This window comes from Chlorocebus sabaeus, chromosome 21 (assembly GCF_047675955.1).
Source record: "Chlorocebus sabaeus isolate Y175 chromosome 21, mChlSab1.0.hap1, whole genome shotgun sequence".
In the NCBI taxonomy this organism is placed as follows: Eukaryota; Metazoa; Chordata; class Mammalia; order Primates; family Cercopithecidae; genus Chlorocebus; species Chlorocebus sabaeus.
In genome coordinates, this window is record NC_132924.1 from 54,369,020 (window position 1) to 54,386,637 (window position 17,618).

General features: G+C 34.6%; 1 protein-coding gene across 4 annotated transcripts in view; it reads right to left on the reverse strand.

Moving 5' to 3' along the window:
* Positions 1-14,842: 14,842 nt before the first annotated feature.
* Positions 14,843-17,618, reverse strand: part of MIOS (meiosis regulator for oocyte development) — a 36,641-nt gene continuing 33,865 nt past the window's right edge. For 2 of the 4 annotated variants that reach the window (XM_007982076.3, XM_007982073.3), the window contains exons 11-12: positions 15,996-16,125; positions 14,843-15,073 (exon numbers count right to left, since the gene is read on the reverse strand). In XM_007982076.3, coding sequence (XP_007980267.1) covers positions 14,977-15,073; positions 15,996-16,125 — 227 coding nt within the window. In that variant the 3' untranslated portion in view covers positions 14,843-14,976. Of the gene's footprint in view, positions 15,074-15,371; positions 15,490-15,995; positions 16,126-17,618 lie in introns of those variants that run through there. The other 2 variants (XR_005242430.2, XM_007982078.3) reach the window with 2 other exon arrangements.

Sequence of the window (17,618 nt, forward strand, 5' to 3'; positions counted from 1 at the left end):
TCTCATAACCTAAACCTATTATATATATGTGTGTATATACACATGTATATATACACACACACACACACGTGTGTGTGTATATATATATATATATATATTTTTTTTTTTTTTTTTTGAGATGGAGTCTCACTCTGTCACCCAGGCTGGAGTGCAGTGGTGCGATCTCAACTCACTGCAACCTCCACCTCCTGGGTTCAAGCGATTCTCCTGCCTCGGCCTCTCGAGTAGCTGGGACTACAGGCATGTGCCACTACACCTGGCTAATATTTTGATTTGTATTTTTAGTAGAGATGGGGTTTCACCATATTAGCCAGGCTGGTCTCAAACTCCTGACGTTGTGATCCACCTGCCTCGGCCTCCCAAAGTGCTGGGATTACAGGTGTGAGCCACCACGCCTTGCCCAACATACAAATTTAAGAATACATTTTAAGCAGTACAGGGAAAATAAATGATTAATATATACAAACGCTAAAACTCTTACCTAAGATAATTTATTTTTCAAAAAAAATAATGCTCCATTGTCTGTTATTCAAAGTTGAATGGCTGGTACTTTTAAAAAGGAAAAATAGGTCCCCACAAAAGGGTTAAAATGCATTTGTAAAGTTCACCTAAAATAATTGGAAAATACACCAGTTATGTACACATTTATGTTTTCTTAATCGAAAGAATAGAAAGAAGTGTAAGGCACCAAATGCTTCTAGGTATGACTCCCTAAACAATCTGGAACACAACATTTAGCTTCTGTAATTTTAAAACACAGGAACTAGAGATAAGTTGTCTGATAGATGGTCTTATTGGAAATTAGATTAGGGGATTGCAGGGATTTGGAGAAAGAAACTAATGCATAATGACACCCATTTGCAACAAAAGAACACTTCAAGGGATTTATCTAAAATACATTTCAGAAATGGATGATTTGGGTTGATGCATTTGAACCTTTAAAAATTTTATGAGTTAAAATAATTAAGTCAGTGACATTTAGAAACACTGCTGCTGCCTTCTGTGTTCTCAACAGATTCTAAATTCAGCTATATATCTCTTGTGATTACAAGATATGATTACAAATAGCAATAATTGTTGCAAAACAAATTATAGAGTGACACAGGAAAACATTCCCCCTCCAACAGAGGGGGGGAGTGGATTACCTCACACATATAGCCTGCAGGTTATATAATAAAGATTGCAGACTTTAAAATGAAAAAGAAATGTATGCCAAAACAGAAAAATGATTTCATGAAAAACAAAGACAGATTCTTTTGTTTAGGGGTAAACACCTAAAGAATTGATGAGAAAATTCAGGCACAAATATTTAAGTGTTTATGGCTCTGGAAACTGTTTCTAAAAAGCTTATTTATTCATTTCCATAACTATTCATAGGACACAGTCATGCAAATAACAGCTTTATTCATATAGGACTTGAAAATATTACAATTATATTGCACAATATTGCACAACAAATGTACATTTGTACATATACACAATATATTACATTTTTCCATTGTGTACATATAATTGTATTATAACAATGTTACATTTATATACAATACATTACAACTTAGAAATGAGTAATTTCTACTTAGATTCAGTACCCAGACAAAAGTATTATTGTTAATTTTAACCCATACATTTTAGTAAGAAGTGGACAGAGCATTAGCATGACACATTTGAATTACTTCAGGATACATTTTTATATAAGTAACCTCCAGGAAGTTGCCACACACATAGCAATTATTGCAATAGAGATTCCAAGAAGTAGGCCAAGGGACCATTTTATTTTTGTCTGTGGCAGTTCATTCCTTTAACTCAGTTTTTCTCCATCTTTTTACACCCTTCACTGACAAATATTAAAATCTGATGATTGAAGCTTCCCAGCTCAGCATTCTGTAACACCCTCCTCACAGAACCTAGAAACCTAATAAAAAATTACTGATAATGAGAAGACTGAATGTACCTTATTATAATTTCTTGGTTGTCTACCTGTTCACTATACTACAAACTCCATGAGGATAGGGTGGGGAAACTGGAAGATAATGGATGGCGATGAGAAAAAAAAAAAAACTTTTCACTTTGTTTTCTTTATACTTCTTGACTTTTGAGCCATGTCGTGATGGTTAATTTTATGTGTCAACCTGGCTGGGCTAATGGATGCCCAGATAGTTTAAGACATGATTTCTGGGTGTGTCTGTGAGGGTGTTTCCAGAAGAGATTCACATTTGAATCAGTAGACTGAGTAAAGATGATCCAGCCTCACCTATGTGAGTGGACATCATCCAGTCTATTGAGTGCCAAGATAAAACGGAAAGGTGGACAAAGAATGAATTTTTCTACTCTTGAGTCTGAACATCCATCTTCTCCTGTTTTCGGCCATCAAAGCTCTTGGTTCTTGGGCCTTTGGACTCCAGGACTTGCACCCCCCAGCGCGCGCGCACGCGCGCGCACACACACACACACACACACACACACACACACATGTTCTCATACCTTCAGCTGATAGATACTTCATTGGCTCCCCTGGTTCTCAGGACATCGGAATTGGACTGAATTGCACCACTGGCTGTCCTGGTTCTTCAGCTTGCAGATGGCTCTTCCTGGGACTTCTCAGCCTCCATAATGATGAACTCAGTTCCCGTGATAAATCCCCGTGTGTGTGTGTGTGTGTGTGTGTGTGTGTGTGTACTACTGGTTTTGCTTCTCTGGAGAACCTAATACACTTGTGAATAAATTTCCTGTTTGGAAATTAAACTAAAAAGTCTTCATGATAAAGATTTTTTCCTGAATAGTTAGCCCTCAGGTAAACCAGGTTCATTTTTCAATAGGATTCATTGAACTGAATTGGCCAAGTCCAGTCACTTTGGTCTGTTAGTATATGAAAGTATCCTGAAAACAGGGAATCAGACATTTTGTTATTCTTGAAATTATGATTATTTCTATAGTAGAAACGACTGAGAAACAAGATAAATACCAAGGACACACAGTTACTGACAAGAAGATTATAAAGCATAATATGCTAAGCAATGTTATGACAAAAATTATCTCTAAAACAAGACCATCGGGTCTTTTGGCAGTACTATTAGTCCTCCTCACCCTAATTCCTGTCAAGGTGTGGAGAATCTGGTTAAAAGAGAAATGATTATCATAAAAGAAACAAGGCACTGGGTGCAGTGGCATGCACCTGTACTTCCAGCTGCTAAGGAGGCTGAGACAGGAGCCCAGGAGTTCAAAGCTGTAGTGCACTAGGATCACACCTGTGAATAGCCACTGCACTGCAGCCTGGGCAATATAGGAAGACCTTGTCAAGGAAGGAAGGAAGAAAGGAAAGGAGGAAGGGAGGAAGGGAGGAGAGGGAGGAGGCAGAGGAAAGAAACAGTGACAGTGAAAAAATTGACCAAAGCTAACTTTCAAATTATAGCAGAAAAGGTGTATAAAGAAGGAATTACATGTAATTCAGGGCTTTTCCATATAGCTATTTTTTTCTTCAAAGTAAACACCGTTAAAATTGAGCATGGAAATGAATAAACAGTGCATTGTAAATAAATACAAACAGTGAATAGTCATATAAAATCTATGCTTAACCTCATTCAGAATTGACTATATGTAAATTAAAATATTTTCAAGATTTTCATCTACTACATGGCTATAAGTAGAAATTTTATAATGCTAAGTGTTGAAGGTGTTGGGAAAACAGGCATTTTCCTATACTGTGTAGTTTATAGGGAGATAATTAGTTCAACTTTTGGAGGGCTATTGGTCAATATCTATCAAAATGTAAAATACACATAACTTTTGGCTCACAATTCCACCTAATTTATCTAAGAGATAAACTCACTCACAAGTAGCCACAGATTTATACTCAAAGATGCTCACTGCAGTATCATTTGTAAAAACAAATGGAAATACCCTACATTTCTATCAATGGGAGATATAGACATCTAATCACACACCATTCAGTTTTTTAAAATTAGGTATATACAGGCTAATAAGGAAAACTCTTCAAAATACATATTTTAGATAGGAAAAAGCCCATTAGAGGAGAGTTTATGCAGTATGATCTTATCCAGGCAAAGAGAGAGAGGCAAAAATGAACAAAGAGAAACACAGCCAGATGTGGTTTATGTACAGAACATTTCATTACGTGTGTACAGACTTTAAAGCAGCTTTCCCTAGAAAGTGAGAGTTGGAGTTTAGGGAGGTGACACATAGAGCAGGAAGATAATGGGGCAAACTGCTAAGAAGAAATTTACTTCCACTTTACTTTTTGTAATTTTTTTTTCTTGTGATAAGCCTGTTTTTTTTTTCCCCAATTTTTTATTGTGGCAAAATACATATAAAATTTACCACCGTAACCATTTTTAAGCATACAGTTCAATGATATTAAATACATTCATAATTTTGTGCAACTATCACCACCGTCCATCTCCAAAACTCATTTCATTGTGTAAAACTGAAACTCTGTATCCATTAAGCAGTAACTCCCCATTCCCTCCCCTTTAGTCTCTGGCTACCACCTTTCTATTTTCTGTTTCTATGATTTTGACCAATCTAAGTACCTTATACAGGTGGAGTCATAAAGTATTTGTCTTTTTTGGTTAGATTATTTTGCTTAGCACAATATCCTCAAAATTTATTAATGTTTCAGCATATCAGAATTTCCTTTTTTTTTTTGGTCAGGGTCTTAATCTGCCACTCAGGCTGGATTGAAGTAGTATGATCATAGCTCACTACAGCTTCCGCCTCTCAGGTTCAAGCAATCCTCCCACCTTAGCTTCCCGAGTAGCTAAGACTACAGGCATATGCCACCATGTCTGGCACATTTTTGTATTTTTTGTAGACATGGGATCTCACTATGTTGCCCAGGCTCTTCTTGAACTCCTGGCCTCAAGCAATCCTCCTATCTCAGCCACTCAAAGTGTGTTGGGATTTCAGGCGTTAGCCACCACATCCAGCTCCTTTCTTTATAAGGCTGAATAATATTGCCTTGAATACGTATACCACATTTTCCTTACTCATTCATCTGTCCAGGACACTTGAGTTGCTTTCACATTTCAATTATTGTGAATAATGCTGCTATAAATATTGGTACACAAATAACTCTTTGAGACCATCTCAAAAAATTGCTTTCAATTCTTTTAAGTATATACCCAGAAATGGAATTGCTGGATCATATGGTGATTCTTTTTTCTTTCTTGTTTTTTTCATTTTTATTTTTTTGAGACAAAGTCTCACTCTGTCACCCAGGCTGGAGTGCATTGGCACAAGCATGGCTTGTTGAAGCCTTGATCCTCCTGGGCTCAAGTGATCCTTCTGCTTCAGCCGACACTATAGGTATGCTCCACCATGCCCAACTAATTTTGGAAATTTCTTTTTGTAGAGTTGGGATCTCGCTGTGTTGCCCAGGCTGGTCGTGAACTCCTAGGCTCAAGCAATCCTCCCACCATGGCCTCCCTAAGTGCTTGGATTGCAGGTGTGAGCCACCACACCTGACTGGTAATTCTATTTTTAATTTTTTGAAGAAACGCCATACTGTTTCCCACAGTGACTTTAGCATGAGCCTGCAACATTTTTATAATAAAAAGTTAGCTTTAAAATTATTGGAAGTTCATAGAATATACATTATACTAACAAAAGAATTAATCTGGTCCAGTTCATTGTCTATGAAATATGAGAGTACTAGACTTCAGTCAAGAGACTTGAGATCTAATTTCAGCTTTACCATCCGGTTCGAATACCTCTCCAATTGTTCAAACTGGTAGTTAAGCTGAAAATGGCGAACAGGTGAACACTGGCCAGTTGGTAGTTGGTGCCTAGAATACTACGCTGAAAAAAGATCTGAGGGAAAGTGGGAGATTGATGAGCCACTTGTGCCAAAGGTAAAGAAGAAGTGTGTGGTTATTCATTCACGACCAGGTCAAGCACAACGTGGCCTAACCTGTCCCATCTCATGGTGACTGAAACGAGTTGCTGTATTTCTCATTGGAGAATTTTAACACATAGAGGGAGTTTGCAATTGGCTCACATGTAGAAATCTTGTTACTATGTGTTTTTCTTATCACCCAGTGCTGCTTACTATGACCATTCTCTTCCCATTTTTCAAAATACAAGTACGACTCAGCTATCTACATTAATCAGTGTTAGGTAAAAATGTCCTCTACTTAACAGTCCTCAAAACAGCCTTTGTTAGCTGCTTCTTAAAAGCTCACAAAGACAGAAAGAAATGAAAAGTCACAATACCACCACCAACAGATGGTGGAAATAATATTAATCAAGTATAGGACAGAGCAGCTGGATTGAGGACCTATGATAGCTCCATTTCATTGTATAATCAATTCGTCTCAGCTCTGAAGAAAATGCACATGCACTTTGATTGGGTGACCAGTACAATGTAGTAAAGGTAGTGTCTTAATTCAGAGGCAGATAAAACCAACTGTTTATATTAGAATTTGAAATTCAAAGAGGGGAAGAGAGAGGAAACAATGAGGAAATAGGAGAAAGCCATGCTGGAAGATGAATATAGATGAGGAGGGAGTTTAAGCTCAGTAATATTGAGAACTTGAAGAACTTGGTCCCAGGAGCAGAAAGAGATGCTAAAATACCGATTCCAAGTACCATTCATTTTCCTTGGATGTATCATTTAACCAAAACTACAATCTGTCACTTTTTTGTAGGACTATGAAGACCCACATTATCTGCCATCTGTTTTAGAAATGCAGCCGTCATCCCGACATCTAAATGATGTTGTTCTCATCACCTCATTCTCACATCTGCCTGCTGAAATATAAGAAAAGCTTTATTTTGCTGTATCTCAGTATCATTTGTAAATGTCCTTTCTCTAACTTTCTGCTTTCTGGATAAATTCTGACTTTTCAAAAATGCCTAACTCTATCCTTTTTTCTCTGAAGGAAATAATTTGGCAACTTCATTGGTCACCATTGAATGCAAATTGTAGCAGTTCATAAATTTGCATTTCAAGGAACATGACAGTGATTAATAAAAAGAATGAGAAGTTTGGAAATCTTAGAGGGTTGTTCTTGAAACAAGAACAATCCTTCCATGCTTCCTTCCTCAATCTAAGATTTTGTGATGCTGTCTGATGAGCAAAAAAAAAAAAAACCACCTTACCAGGTCTGACAGAGTGACTCAGAAGGGATTATTTTTTTGTTATTTTTAATGCCATAACTTAATTCTTTTATTTAAATGCTAATTGATTATCCTAGTACAACCCTCTAGTGGCAGAATAAATTTCAGTAATGATATTGATGGCTGCAATATGATCAACTGAAGCCTCCACCACTTGGTACAAAAGGAATGGAAATGATAGGCAGCTCATTAATCATTTATTCCAGAGATGATGTGTTCAGTTGCTGATAGGGTGCTGTAGGTGAATGCTGCCAAAATGAGAAATGTCAATTGTCAGGCCTCATGCATAATAACTGTGGAGCTATTTTTAAGCTTCTTTGAAGATTAAAGTTATGCCCTTTTTCCCTACAGTTCCATCACATATGCTTGGCAATTCTGTTTTCTGAAAATTCATTTTCACCATACTCAGATGTCTCTGCTTGAGAAAATATATACAGCTCAAAATCTAGCATATTTGAAAAGTTATCTAGAATCTGCAGAGGTCCACACACTGGAAGAGGACTCTAAATGAATAAACAAGAAGTAAAAGATGCAAACCTGGAGATATACTGAGTAACTGTTTGGGCCAGTTTTTCCCATGAGATATGTTTTATCAGGATGATACACGTTTTTAATTTTCCAGGTCCCCATAGGGAACATACATTTTCTGTATTCATGTAACACTTTCTGAAGACAGAAGTAACAAAATTCAATAAAATATAAAAACAACAAAATGTTTCTAAAAGAGTAGTTGTCCCCAGATGAACTTGAAAATCTGTCCCCAGCTTACTTCTCTCTAAATTGTGTCTGGTTCTTCCAGTAGAAAAAGAGAAAAAATGTACCCTGTCTGGAGTATTCTCTTTTGAAACCCAACAGTATCTTAACGTTAATTGAAAGAGTTATACTCAATTTTCCAAAAAGCATTTCATGTATTTCAGAAAGCTGTCTATGTTTAAAGTTGCTAATCTGTCCTAAGAGTGATGTGACCATACATTCCATTTTTGAAGAATGGAAGAAAAAGATCAGAAGATTTAAAATGATAAAACATATTACTTTTTAAAGAAGTATTACTTTATCAAGAGATACTTCTCCCACATTTGTCATATTGCTGAATATGTTTGCTCCATAAATTACACATCTTCATCTATTTTGGGAACATATATGTACCATAAAGATACACATCCACAGTTGTTCAAATATTAAGTATACCTACTTAATGCATAATGAAAGTTTGCAAATTGACAAGGAAAATTTTTTTTTGACATAACACCACAGGAACTTGGTAACATTCAAATTTTTACTATTCAAATTTTAGCACTATGGTGCTAAAAAGGATACTTAGCTTTACATTTTACGGTAGCAACTTCTTATTTAACTATCATCAGCAAAATATATGGCTGCAATGTGATATAAATCTGGATAAGCATAAATTTGGACACCTATTATTTCAAACTCCAGTCTTTCTTATGTGTAAGTGGAGCTAAAATTCTTTAAATAAAAAAGATGTACGATAAACAGTTTGCATGAATTCTTACATATATGTTTCAAGTTGTGAGACATTAATCCCTCCAAATGCTCCTCCAGACTTCCCTGTCTTTGTGACTTTATATTTTAAGAGACTGATTTGATTCCTGCATCTAAATTTCCAGTTAAGAAATTATGTTAAGGCAATATGCTTTTCATAAATTGATGAAAGTCTCTACTGAATTATTATTGCTGCTGTTTCTAATGTTACATAAATTATCCTTTAATCCTAAAGCTGCCTTTTTAGCAAAGCATTTTAAAACATTGTGCCATTAATAGTAGATGAGAAGAACATTACATTTTTGAAAAATGTTATGGAAATCTCTATTTCCTCAAATTATTTTTAATCAGAAAATAATTTTTAAAGTCCAAAATGAGAAAATTAAATAAACAGACATTTCCTGGTTTGCCAAAAGAGATGCTAAAATGATACTCATTTTATGCAAATGCTATAGCAGTTGTAAATATTAAGCTTAATAGATTTGAGTCTGCTGAAAACTATGCTTATATCTACCTCTTCCATTAGACATACAACTCCTCCAAGGCAACTATAGTGCCATCAATCCTTTGACATCAGAACCTTTAACATAGCGTCCAGCACACCCTGGTACGTGTATGTGTTTTGTTGAAGCAAAGACACACAGGCATGTTCAGAATTCATCACTTAAACCTAAATAACCTGCTATGATTGGAAATGAATTGAGCAAAGTGCACTCCAGATTAGACTGGACAATAATCATATAAATTCAGTACATAGAGGAGGACAGCTTTCCCACCACAGATTGAGAGCCAAAACAGAGGAGTCAGGAAATCTCATGAGGAAGATATAGGAGAAAAAATATTGAAATAAAGTTATTAATCATGTACCCACTAAGCTCAGGGAAATCAGAATTATTTTACATATTCATTTCCCAATATGCTAAATAGAGAACATAATGTACTACTTCCAAATGTAATGAAGAATTGAGAGGACTATATCTTGTTATTCCTGTATATCACTAGTATAGAATAAGAAATCTAGAAAATGCTTTCTGAACAAATAGATCTCAATCCAAATTTTCATAATACCTTGTAGCCTGTTTTTTCACCTCATAAAATAAATCTTAACACATGATTGCTTCACTGTGTTTAATAACAAGATACAAGGTCATGGATAACTTTTCTAAAAGCCAGTATATATATATATACACATGTATATGTGTATATGTAATACATATATGGGTATAAATATGTGTATATATGTATATACATGTATATATACCTATATGTATGTGTGTGTATATATGGTGTGTGTGTGTGCAAGACAGGAGAGATGCATATACATTTATATATTCACATATATACGTGTGTGTGTATATATGGTGTGTGTGTGCGCGCGCGCAAGAGAGAGAGAGATGCACATACATTTATATATTCATTATTATTGGGAAAAATCAAAGATACAGATATGAAGAAAATGTTACTCAAAATTCCACTCTTTAAAGATGGCCACTGTTAAAAGTTTCTGTATTAACCATATCCCATACAAACATATTTATATGCTAGATATACTATAACTTCCCTTTCCTTTCACTTACCATTAAGAAACCTTTGTCAATGAAAACATCTATACTAATTGAATCATTTCTTAGTAACCCACTATATGCATATACAATAATTTATTCTTTTCTATTATTGGACATTTAGGTTTCCAAGTTTTTATTATAAACAATACTGTGTAGAATCATATCATACAAATATACATCTTTGTGCACTTATGCAATCAATTCCTCAGAAAATATTCCCAGCATACTATGTCAAAGGGTATGAACCTTTTTACGGCTTCTGATTAATACAGTTTACCTGTCCTCAAGACTTAAAACTCTCATAAGCTGTTATCTCAGAATGTTTCCTTCCCATATCCATGAAAATGCCTATTATTTTAAATCTGTGCAGACAAGCAAAAAGTAATCTACTTTTTAATCAGCATGTTACTGATTTAGCATTTATTTAAATTTGTCAGCTGTTCTATTTTGCTTGCACAAGTCTTTGATTGATATTATCTACTGACTGTTTTTTCCTCGGCTTTGAAAATGTCCTGTATGAATTAAGGCAATTTGTCATAAATGTTGTAGTTTATCAATTTGTTTGCTTTGTAACTATTTATGATTTTTGCCATACCAAATTTTGATGATTTGGAAAAGAAGCAAAGGTGTGCCTCCTTTTGCTTTCTTCTTTTTCATTGCCATGTGCAGAACCAGTGACAACAGCATCCACATCTTATTGCTGCTGTCTATAGTGAGAAGGATTCTAGTATTTCTCTAACAGGCATCATGATGTGTGAGACAGTGAAATAGGAGCGGAGAAAATGGACAGAAAACATTTCCTTTGAATAACAACTAACCTAAAAAACAAATTAGAGATCAATTTTTGAATTTTATCAAGTGCTTTGTACATCCAAAGAGCTACTGACATGGTTCTTCTTTTGGTGTATTAATACTAAATATGATTAAAATATTACCCAGTACTTATTTCTTGGAATAAACCCTTCTTTGTCATAGTGAATCATTCTCTTATATACAGAACCTACAAAGTAGTACACAGAAGCAGAAAACAGAAATTAAAAGGGCAGCTTAGGAAGTCAAGACTACTGGAATCTAAGTCTTGGCTATATTTGCTACTCGTGTAACCTAGGACAAGTGAACTGATGTATCTATGCCTGAATTGCCTCATTTACAGAATGAGGACAATAATGATATAACTAACCCATAGGTTTATTGCAAAAACAGGGTAATGCGCTTGGCACCTAGCACATAAAAGGCATTAACAGTGATTTATATACTGCTGCATTTGATAACTAATTTTACTTGTGATTTTATCATGTTAAATTTGTGTTAATTTGGTATCTGGGTTGTTAGCTTTTAAAAACTTTGGGAGGCTTTCCTTCTGTCTCTGTACTCTGGGAGAAGTAGTATTTTATAAAAATTAATATATTTGTAAAGTGTTACTTGTTATAATCAGCAAAGAAACCTATAACATTTGCAGGTAGGAGAGAAAACTTGCAGATGATGTAATGGAAGGAGTGAGTAGTGGATAGGGGAGCTGCTATCTAGCAAGGCCTGTTTCTGTCATTGTGATGTGCGTCACTAGACTTGATACAAGATATTGACCCAAATATGTGTCTCCCACTTCTCTGATGCCTATCTGTGCAGATGTCAGAAACTGTGCCCACTAGCTTTAATTATGGCTATTTCGGGAAAGCAAGTCTCACAGTATACTTTTGAAATTACCACTACCACCCCAACATTTTAACTTAAATGAACGTCAAGTGTAGCAGAATGGCAGAAAAGGAAAAAGTACACAGAATAATCCTGGATACTTTCTCCAAGTATCCAGATTAGTGAGTTCAATTTAAACCTAGTTAAATTAAGAGTCGAGAATAGATATAAAAACTTAGAGTTTTCAATAGTCAGTTGTTAAATTTGCCGTAATTTTTTCCTCTGGGTTCATTTTCATATCACGTTTAACTCCTAGGAGGTCAGTTGAAGGATTTTTGCATGCAAAAAAAAAAACAGTAATACTCCAAATTTATCCAAATTATGGCATTTTTCTTTTGAGATAGGACTTAGTTACTTTTGTTTACCCTATATTTGGAGTATTACTATTATTGGGAATTTTCATTCTTTTTAAAAAAAATCTATTTCAGCCAACTCACACCAAGGAAATTTTCATTCTTGAGACAAATGTAGATTCTTTGTTAAAATTATACTGTATTCACTGAAAAAGTACTGATACATGAGCAATCTGTGAAAATGAAGGTAACAATGCTCATCACTACCATTTAAAGAGCACTATGTGACAGGGATATGGCACTTCATGTTTATTGCATCACCTAATACTCCCACACTCTATGAGGTAGGTATTTTCTATATCTTTCTTTTTAACATATAAAGAAACTGAAGCTCAAAAAGGTCAAGTCACTTACCCAAGATCCCAAGGCTAGGATTATACTTTATGTTTCAAAGACCATGCTTTTACTACTTGCAGTCAAATGAATGACTGAAATTGAGTCATCTAATTAAATGCAGAACTACAATCTTTTAAATACTCACTATGTGAAGCATTGACAATGGGAAGCTTTTAAAATAAGGATAAGAACCATTCTGGAAAGTGGGTTAAACTGAAAAACAGAGCCTAAAAGGAATGTTACTTCTAATATTAAGTATGAAGTCTGTCATCAAAATAAGTACCAATATTACTTCATGTGGACTATTTGTAAAGAAACCATAATTTCTTGATACAATGACTTCAACCAGATTTATTCAATCTTTTAAAAATAGTAAAAACACTTTTATTAAACACGGCTATTGATCATGTTTAGGTAAAGTATCTTGTCGAGTTTATAAACCCAAATACCAGTGACTTAGTGATAAAAAAGAGAAAATAATTTGAATCTACCTTCATTGTCCATGCACACTAAAATGCAAAACAAACACCAGAGACATAAACTGCATGTTTGGGCTTCACAAAAAACATTTAAGAGGTTGACACATACATACAATCTTAAAAATGTCACCCTCATATATTAGGATTACAAATACGCATACATAATAGACTTTACATTCATGTTTTATGCTGTATTTCCAAAACTTGTAACTATTTCAGATAAATTCAATAATTTTATATTTTACTTTAATGAGAAATGAAAATGTACATAAGAGTCTGACATTACTTAAAGCTGACTTTCATATTTAGGACACAGTAAATTTGAAAGGAACACTTCAAATGAAATATTAAAGGTAAAGGGTATATGTTAATAAAATGAAATCAATTAAGATTTACTCAAACGAAGACTGGAAAAAGTACCCTTAATAGCAATCTTTAAAAAAATTTGCAATTCCCATGTCTTTCATTTGAAAAGACTCATGTAGGTGAAACATTTAGAGTAGATATGTACTACTTCTAATGTTTTCCTAGAAAAGGGTTTTATGTATCAGATACTCAAGGTTAAAAATAAATTTAATCTTCTTTTAATATTTAGGTTGTACCTCTAATCTGACAACTCTTAGTTTTTATAAGGCAAAACTGCTAATACGAAAGTTCTTAAAATTCTTGTTTTATTTCTCCAAAATCTATAAAATAAAATTAGATTTACTCTTTATGAATACAGATTCAACTACAAAGTTCCTAGTTCAGTCCCTCTGCATATGGCAGATGACAGAGAGGCATCTTGTAAATTCTTTGTATTTCTCTTATAACTATCTAGCTATGAAATGAGAAAAAATAAATTTTAAAATAAAGTCCCTGACTTAGCCCCAGTAACACTTAATATTTAAAAACTTACATCTAAAGTGGTCTCTGAAGTGACCCTATTTCTCCAACACTTCCTAGTCTACCTTGGAAAGAACAAGGTATGGTATTCCAAATTAGGATGGAATTTGACAGTACAGAAACACTGACATTGTACTAAATGGCTAGTTACATATAATCTTGCATAGACTTTGTATGCAGTAAAATGTTCTCAGGTGATGAGGATGACAAATTAGTATGGAGAAAAACCTTTGAAGACAAATCAGGACATTGGAAAGCAAAAGGTAGAAAGTGAAAATTTTGTATGTTCACGTGAAATGGTACATGTTTTTCTCTTCTGAAGAGAAAAAGTCGTAAGATAGATTCTTCCTCTTGACTTTTCTAGGAAGATGATAATGTCTACGCCAAAAGATTGCTTATCTTAAAATCAAAGTATATGAGGGAAAAGGCTCCTTTAAAAAATACATATTTATACATACACACATAAATAGGCACACACACATACACACATATATATAACAGACAGTAATAAAAAATATTCTCCAGTGTGGGATAGGGGCTCTTCAATTCTAAAAGTAAAAATCTATAATTTTAAATTAATCTGAAAGAAATCTAAGCACAGCTGAACTTAAAACTATTGTCTGAATCATAGAATTAGTCATTTTATTTTAAAAGTGCACATATTTTATTGAAAGATATCCAATTTCAGCTTTGAAGATATAGGCTCAAAATCTGTTCTTGGCTATTCCAGAAATTTTGCTTGTAGAGTGTTCATAATTTCAACCAAAACTTAGAAAGTTTTTCTAAAGTAGACTTTTCAACCTGCTGAACAGAACTCATGTCTATACTGTGATGTTTATTTCAGCAGCATTTGTCTCTGTGAAGCACATCAAAATCACTCAAACATCAAAACTGCTGATCTGATAGAATGATTTATTTTCCCATTACAGGTAAGTCATGAATGACTTGTTCTGAGGTATGTTTCTGAGCTATGAAGGACACCTATTAGAAAGCTCCACACTTGAAGGTTTCTCTTAAGGTGATAACATTTTATGGCTGGACAGCCTCTGCAGGTACCAGATTCCCTGTTGTATCCAACTGCATACATTTACACGTGCATGCAGACACAGGGCACTCTGCATGGTCCCTAAAAAAACAGGTCAAATAACAGTTAAAAATCCAAATTAGACATACATACATTTATCTCTTTTTTTTTTTTTTTAAGAGACAGGGTCTCGCTATATTGCCCAGGCTGGACTCACACTCCTGGGCTCAAGCCATCCTCCTGCCTCAGCCTCTTGAGTAGCTGGGACTACAGGTGTGCACCACTGTGCCCACTTGTTTACTTATATCTATCTATAATGCGACTTTTCAAAATGGCATTTGGAAAAATGTAGAAACTAAAACCCAGAGGAAAAAAGCATCAAAAGCATCAAATCATAAATTACTGCCAAGCTGAACTTTAGGGAGAAGAAATACATACCTTTTACTTTCTACATATATGGCAAGATATTTCATTTACAGTTGTGAAGGTGACAGGGATGTGCTCAGAGTTTAAATTGGCTAGTGAGACAAATTGGGTATAAATGCTGTATCAATCAGAAGCACAGGGCCACTGGCACTATTCAAAATAAAATTCAAATATGATCTTGAGAGTCTCAATTGCATGACTACATAAAAAGCTTACTTAGAAGAGAACTCAGGCAGCAGTATGATATGCTCTTTTATCATTTCATTAGTAATTCAATTGCCTGATAAATTACAGCATATTCAGTTGTAAAAACTGTAAACATATCCTCTCCCCAAATAAAGTTAAATAATGTTATCAAACATTTAACTCATACAAAAGATTTAAATTAGTTCTTACACAAGTATTACCTTTATAGTTTAAGGTTATATAGGGTATCTAATGATGAAATGTTCATACCACCTTTGTTAACGTCTGAGTGACAGTAAAAATAAAATTCATACTTTGGCTAAATGTTAATAGATAAACCCAAACTATTTAGAAGCAATCTGTGTTATCCCCCACAACTCCAAGCCTATCAAAGAAGAAATGTGCTGATTACCTGAACCAACTAAGCATATGTCCAGCATGTCCACCGTGCCTGCAATTATGACACCATGTAAACCAGTTGTTAAACTGGGCTAATTTTTTGTCCTTGCTCAAGTCCACTTTTTCATCTGATTTGGTTCCTCCTATGACGAAAGAAAACGATCTTCATTAACTGTATCACAATATTTTATTTAAAGTTACTTTCAAAAAGCATTTCTAAAACTGTGTTCCAAGTATGAATCACACATCATATTGAAATAGCAATTTTGATGGTAGGTTCTAGTTTAGATGAAGTGAAACTGAATGACAAGAGCTCACCTACATTTTTAATAGCCAATATAAAAATGGAAAAAAATAAAACCCACTAAGAAACAATCTAAATTTAAAACTGTAGGGAGACTAAATCAGTAGTTTAAAATTCTTCCACAAGGAAAATACCAGGCCCAGTTTACAAGTGAATTTTACTTAACATTCACGGAACAGGTAGGGCTGGGTGTGGTGGCTCATGCCTGTAATCCCAGCACTTCGGGAGGCTGAGGCGGGCAGACCACTTGAGGCTAGAAGTTCGAGACCAGGCTGGCCAACATGGTGAAACTCCGTCTCTGCTAAAAATACAAAAATTAGTCGGGGGTGGCGACACGTGCCTGTAGCCCCAGCTACTGGGGAGGCTGAGGCACAAGAATTGCTTAAACCTGGGACTGGAGGCTGTAGTGAGCCGAGACTGCACAGCTGCACTCCAGGCTGGGTGATAAAGCCAGACTTCGTCTCAAAAAAAGAAAAAAACAAACAATCAAGGGATAGGTAATTCTCATTTGTACAAGCCCTTTGAAAGAAGAGAAAAAGTGGAAAGTTTCCCAATGCACTTCATGAGACTTGTGTAACTTAAGCAATTGCTTAATTAGACTTAATATTTTTACTTACTTGCTATCTATAAAGACATTATGCATCAATAACTATGTTCAAAATTTTGCTTGGACCATTGCAGGCCATACTTTCATGACCAAAAGGATAATCTTGCAGTCAGGAATAGTTTTTAAAAATATCTGTTTTTGCTAATAATATGAGGTGAAAGGATGTGTAAGTAATTCAATGATTTAAGATGTAAACACAATAAAATTATTCCTGAAAGGGTCACCAACAATAATGAGAGCGTAAAAAGGAAACGGGGAAGAGATAAATAAAATATAGATCTGATATGGACACTACTTTAAACCTCTATGTAAAGCTCTCATTAGTGCTTGTCACTTTGTTTTTGTAAATTCTAACATAAACAGATAACAGACTGAATCAGAACAAGCATACCCTTATGTTTTTCTGATGAAGCTGGAAGTATTAAGGTCTACCTCATTGCCAAGTATAAAGGCTTAAGATCAAATGACTTCAAATTTTAAAAGATTTATAGTGAATTATGAAGACAAGTGCCACAGAACACATTAGGGAAAACTAGAGTTTCACTTATGCACTAACTCATAACGTAAGAAGAAAATGAAGGAAACCAGTAGATAATCTAGCTTTTAAAAAATGTGTCATTGTCCAGAAGTTAAGTTCTGTGAGGGCAGCGATTTTTGTTTTCTTTACTGTAACATTTCTAGCACTTGGAACAATAGGTACCAAATAAACATTTGTTGAATAAATA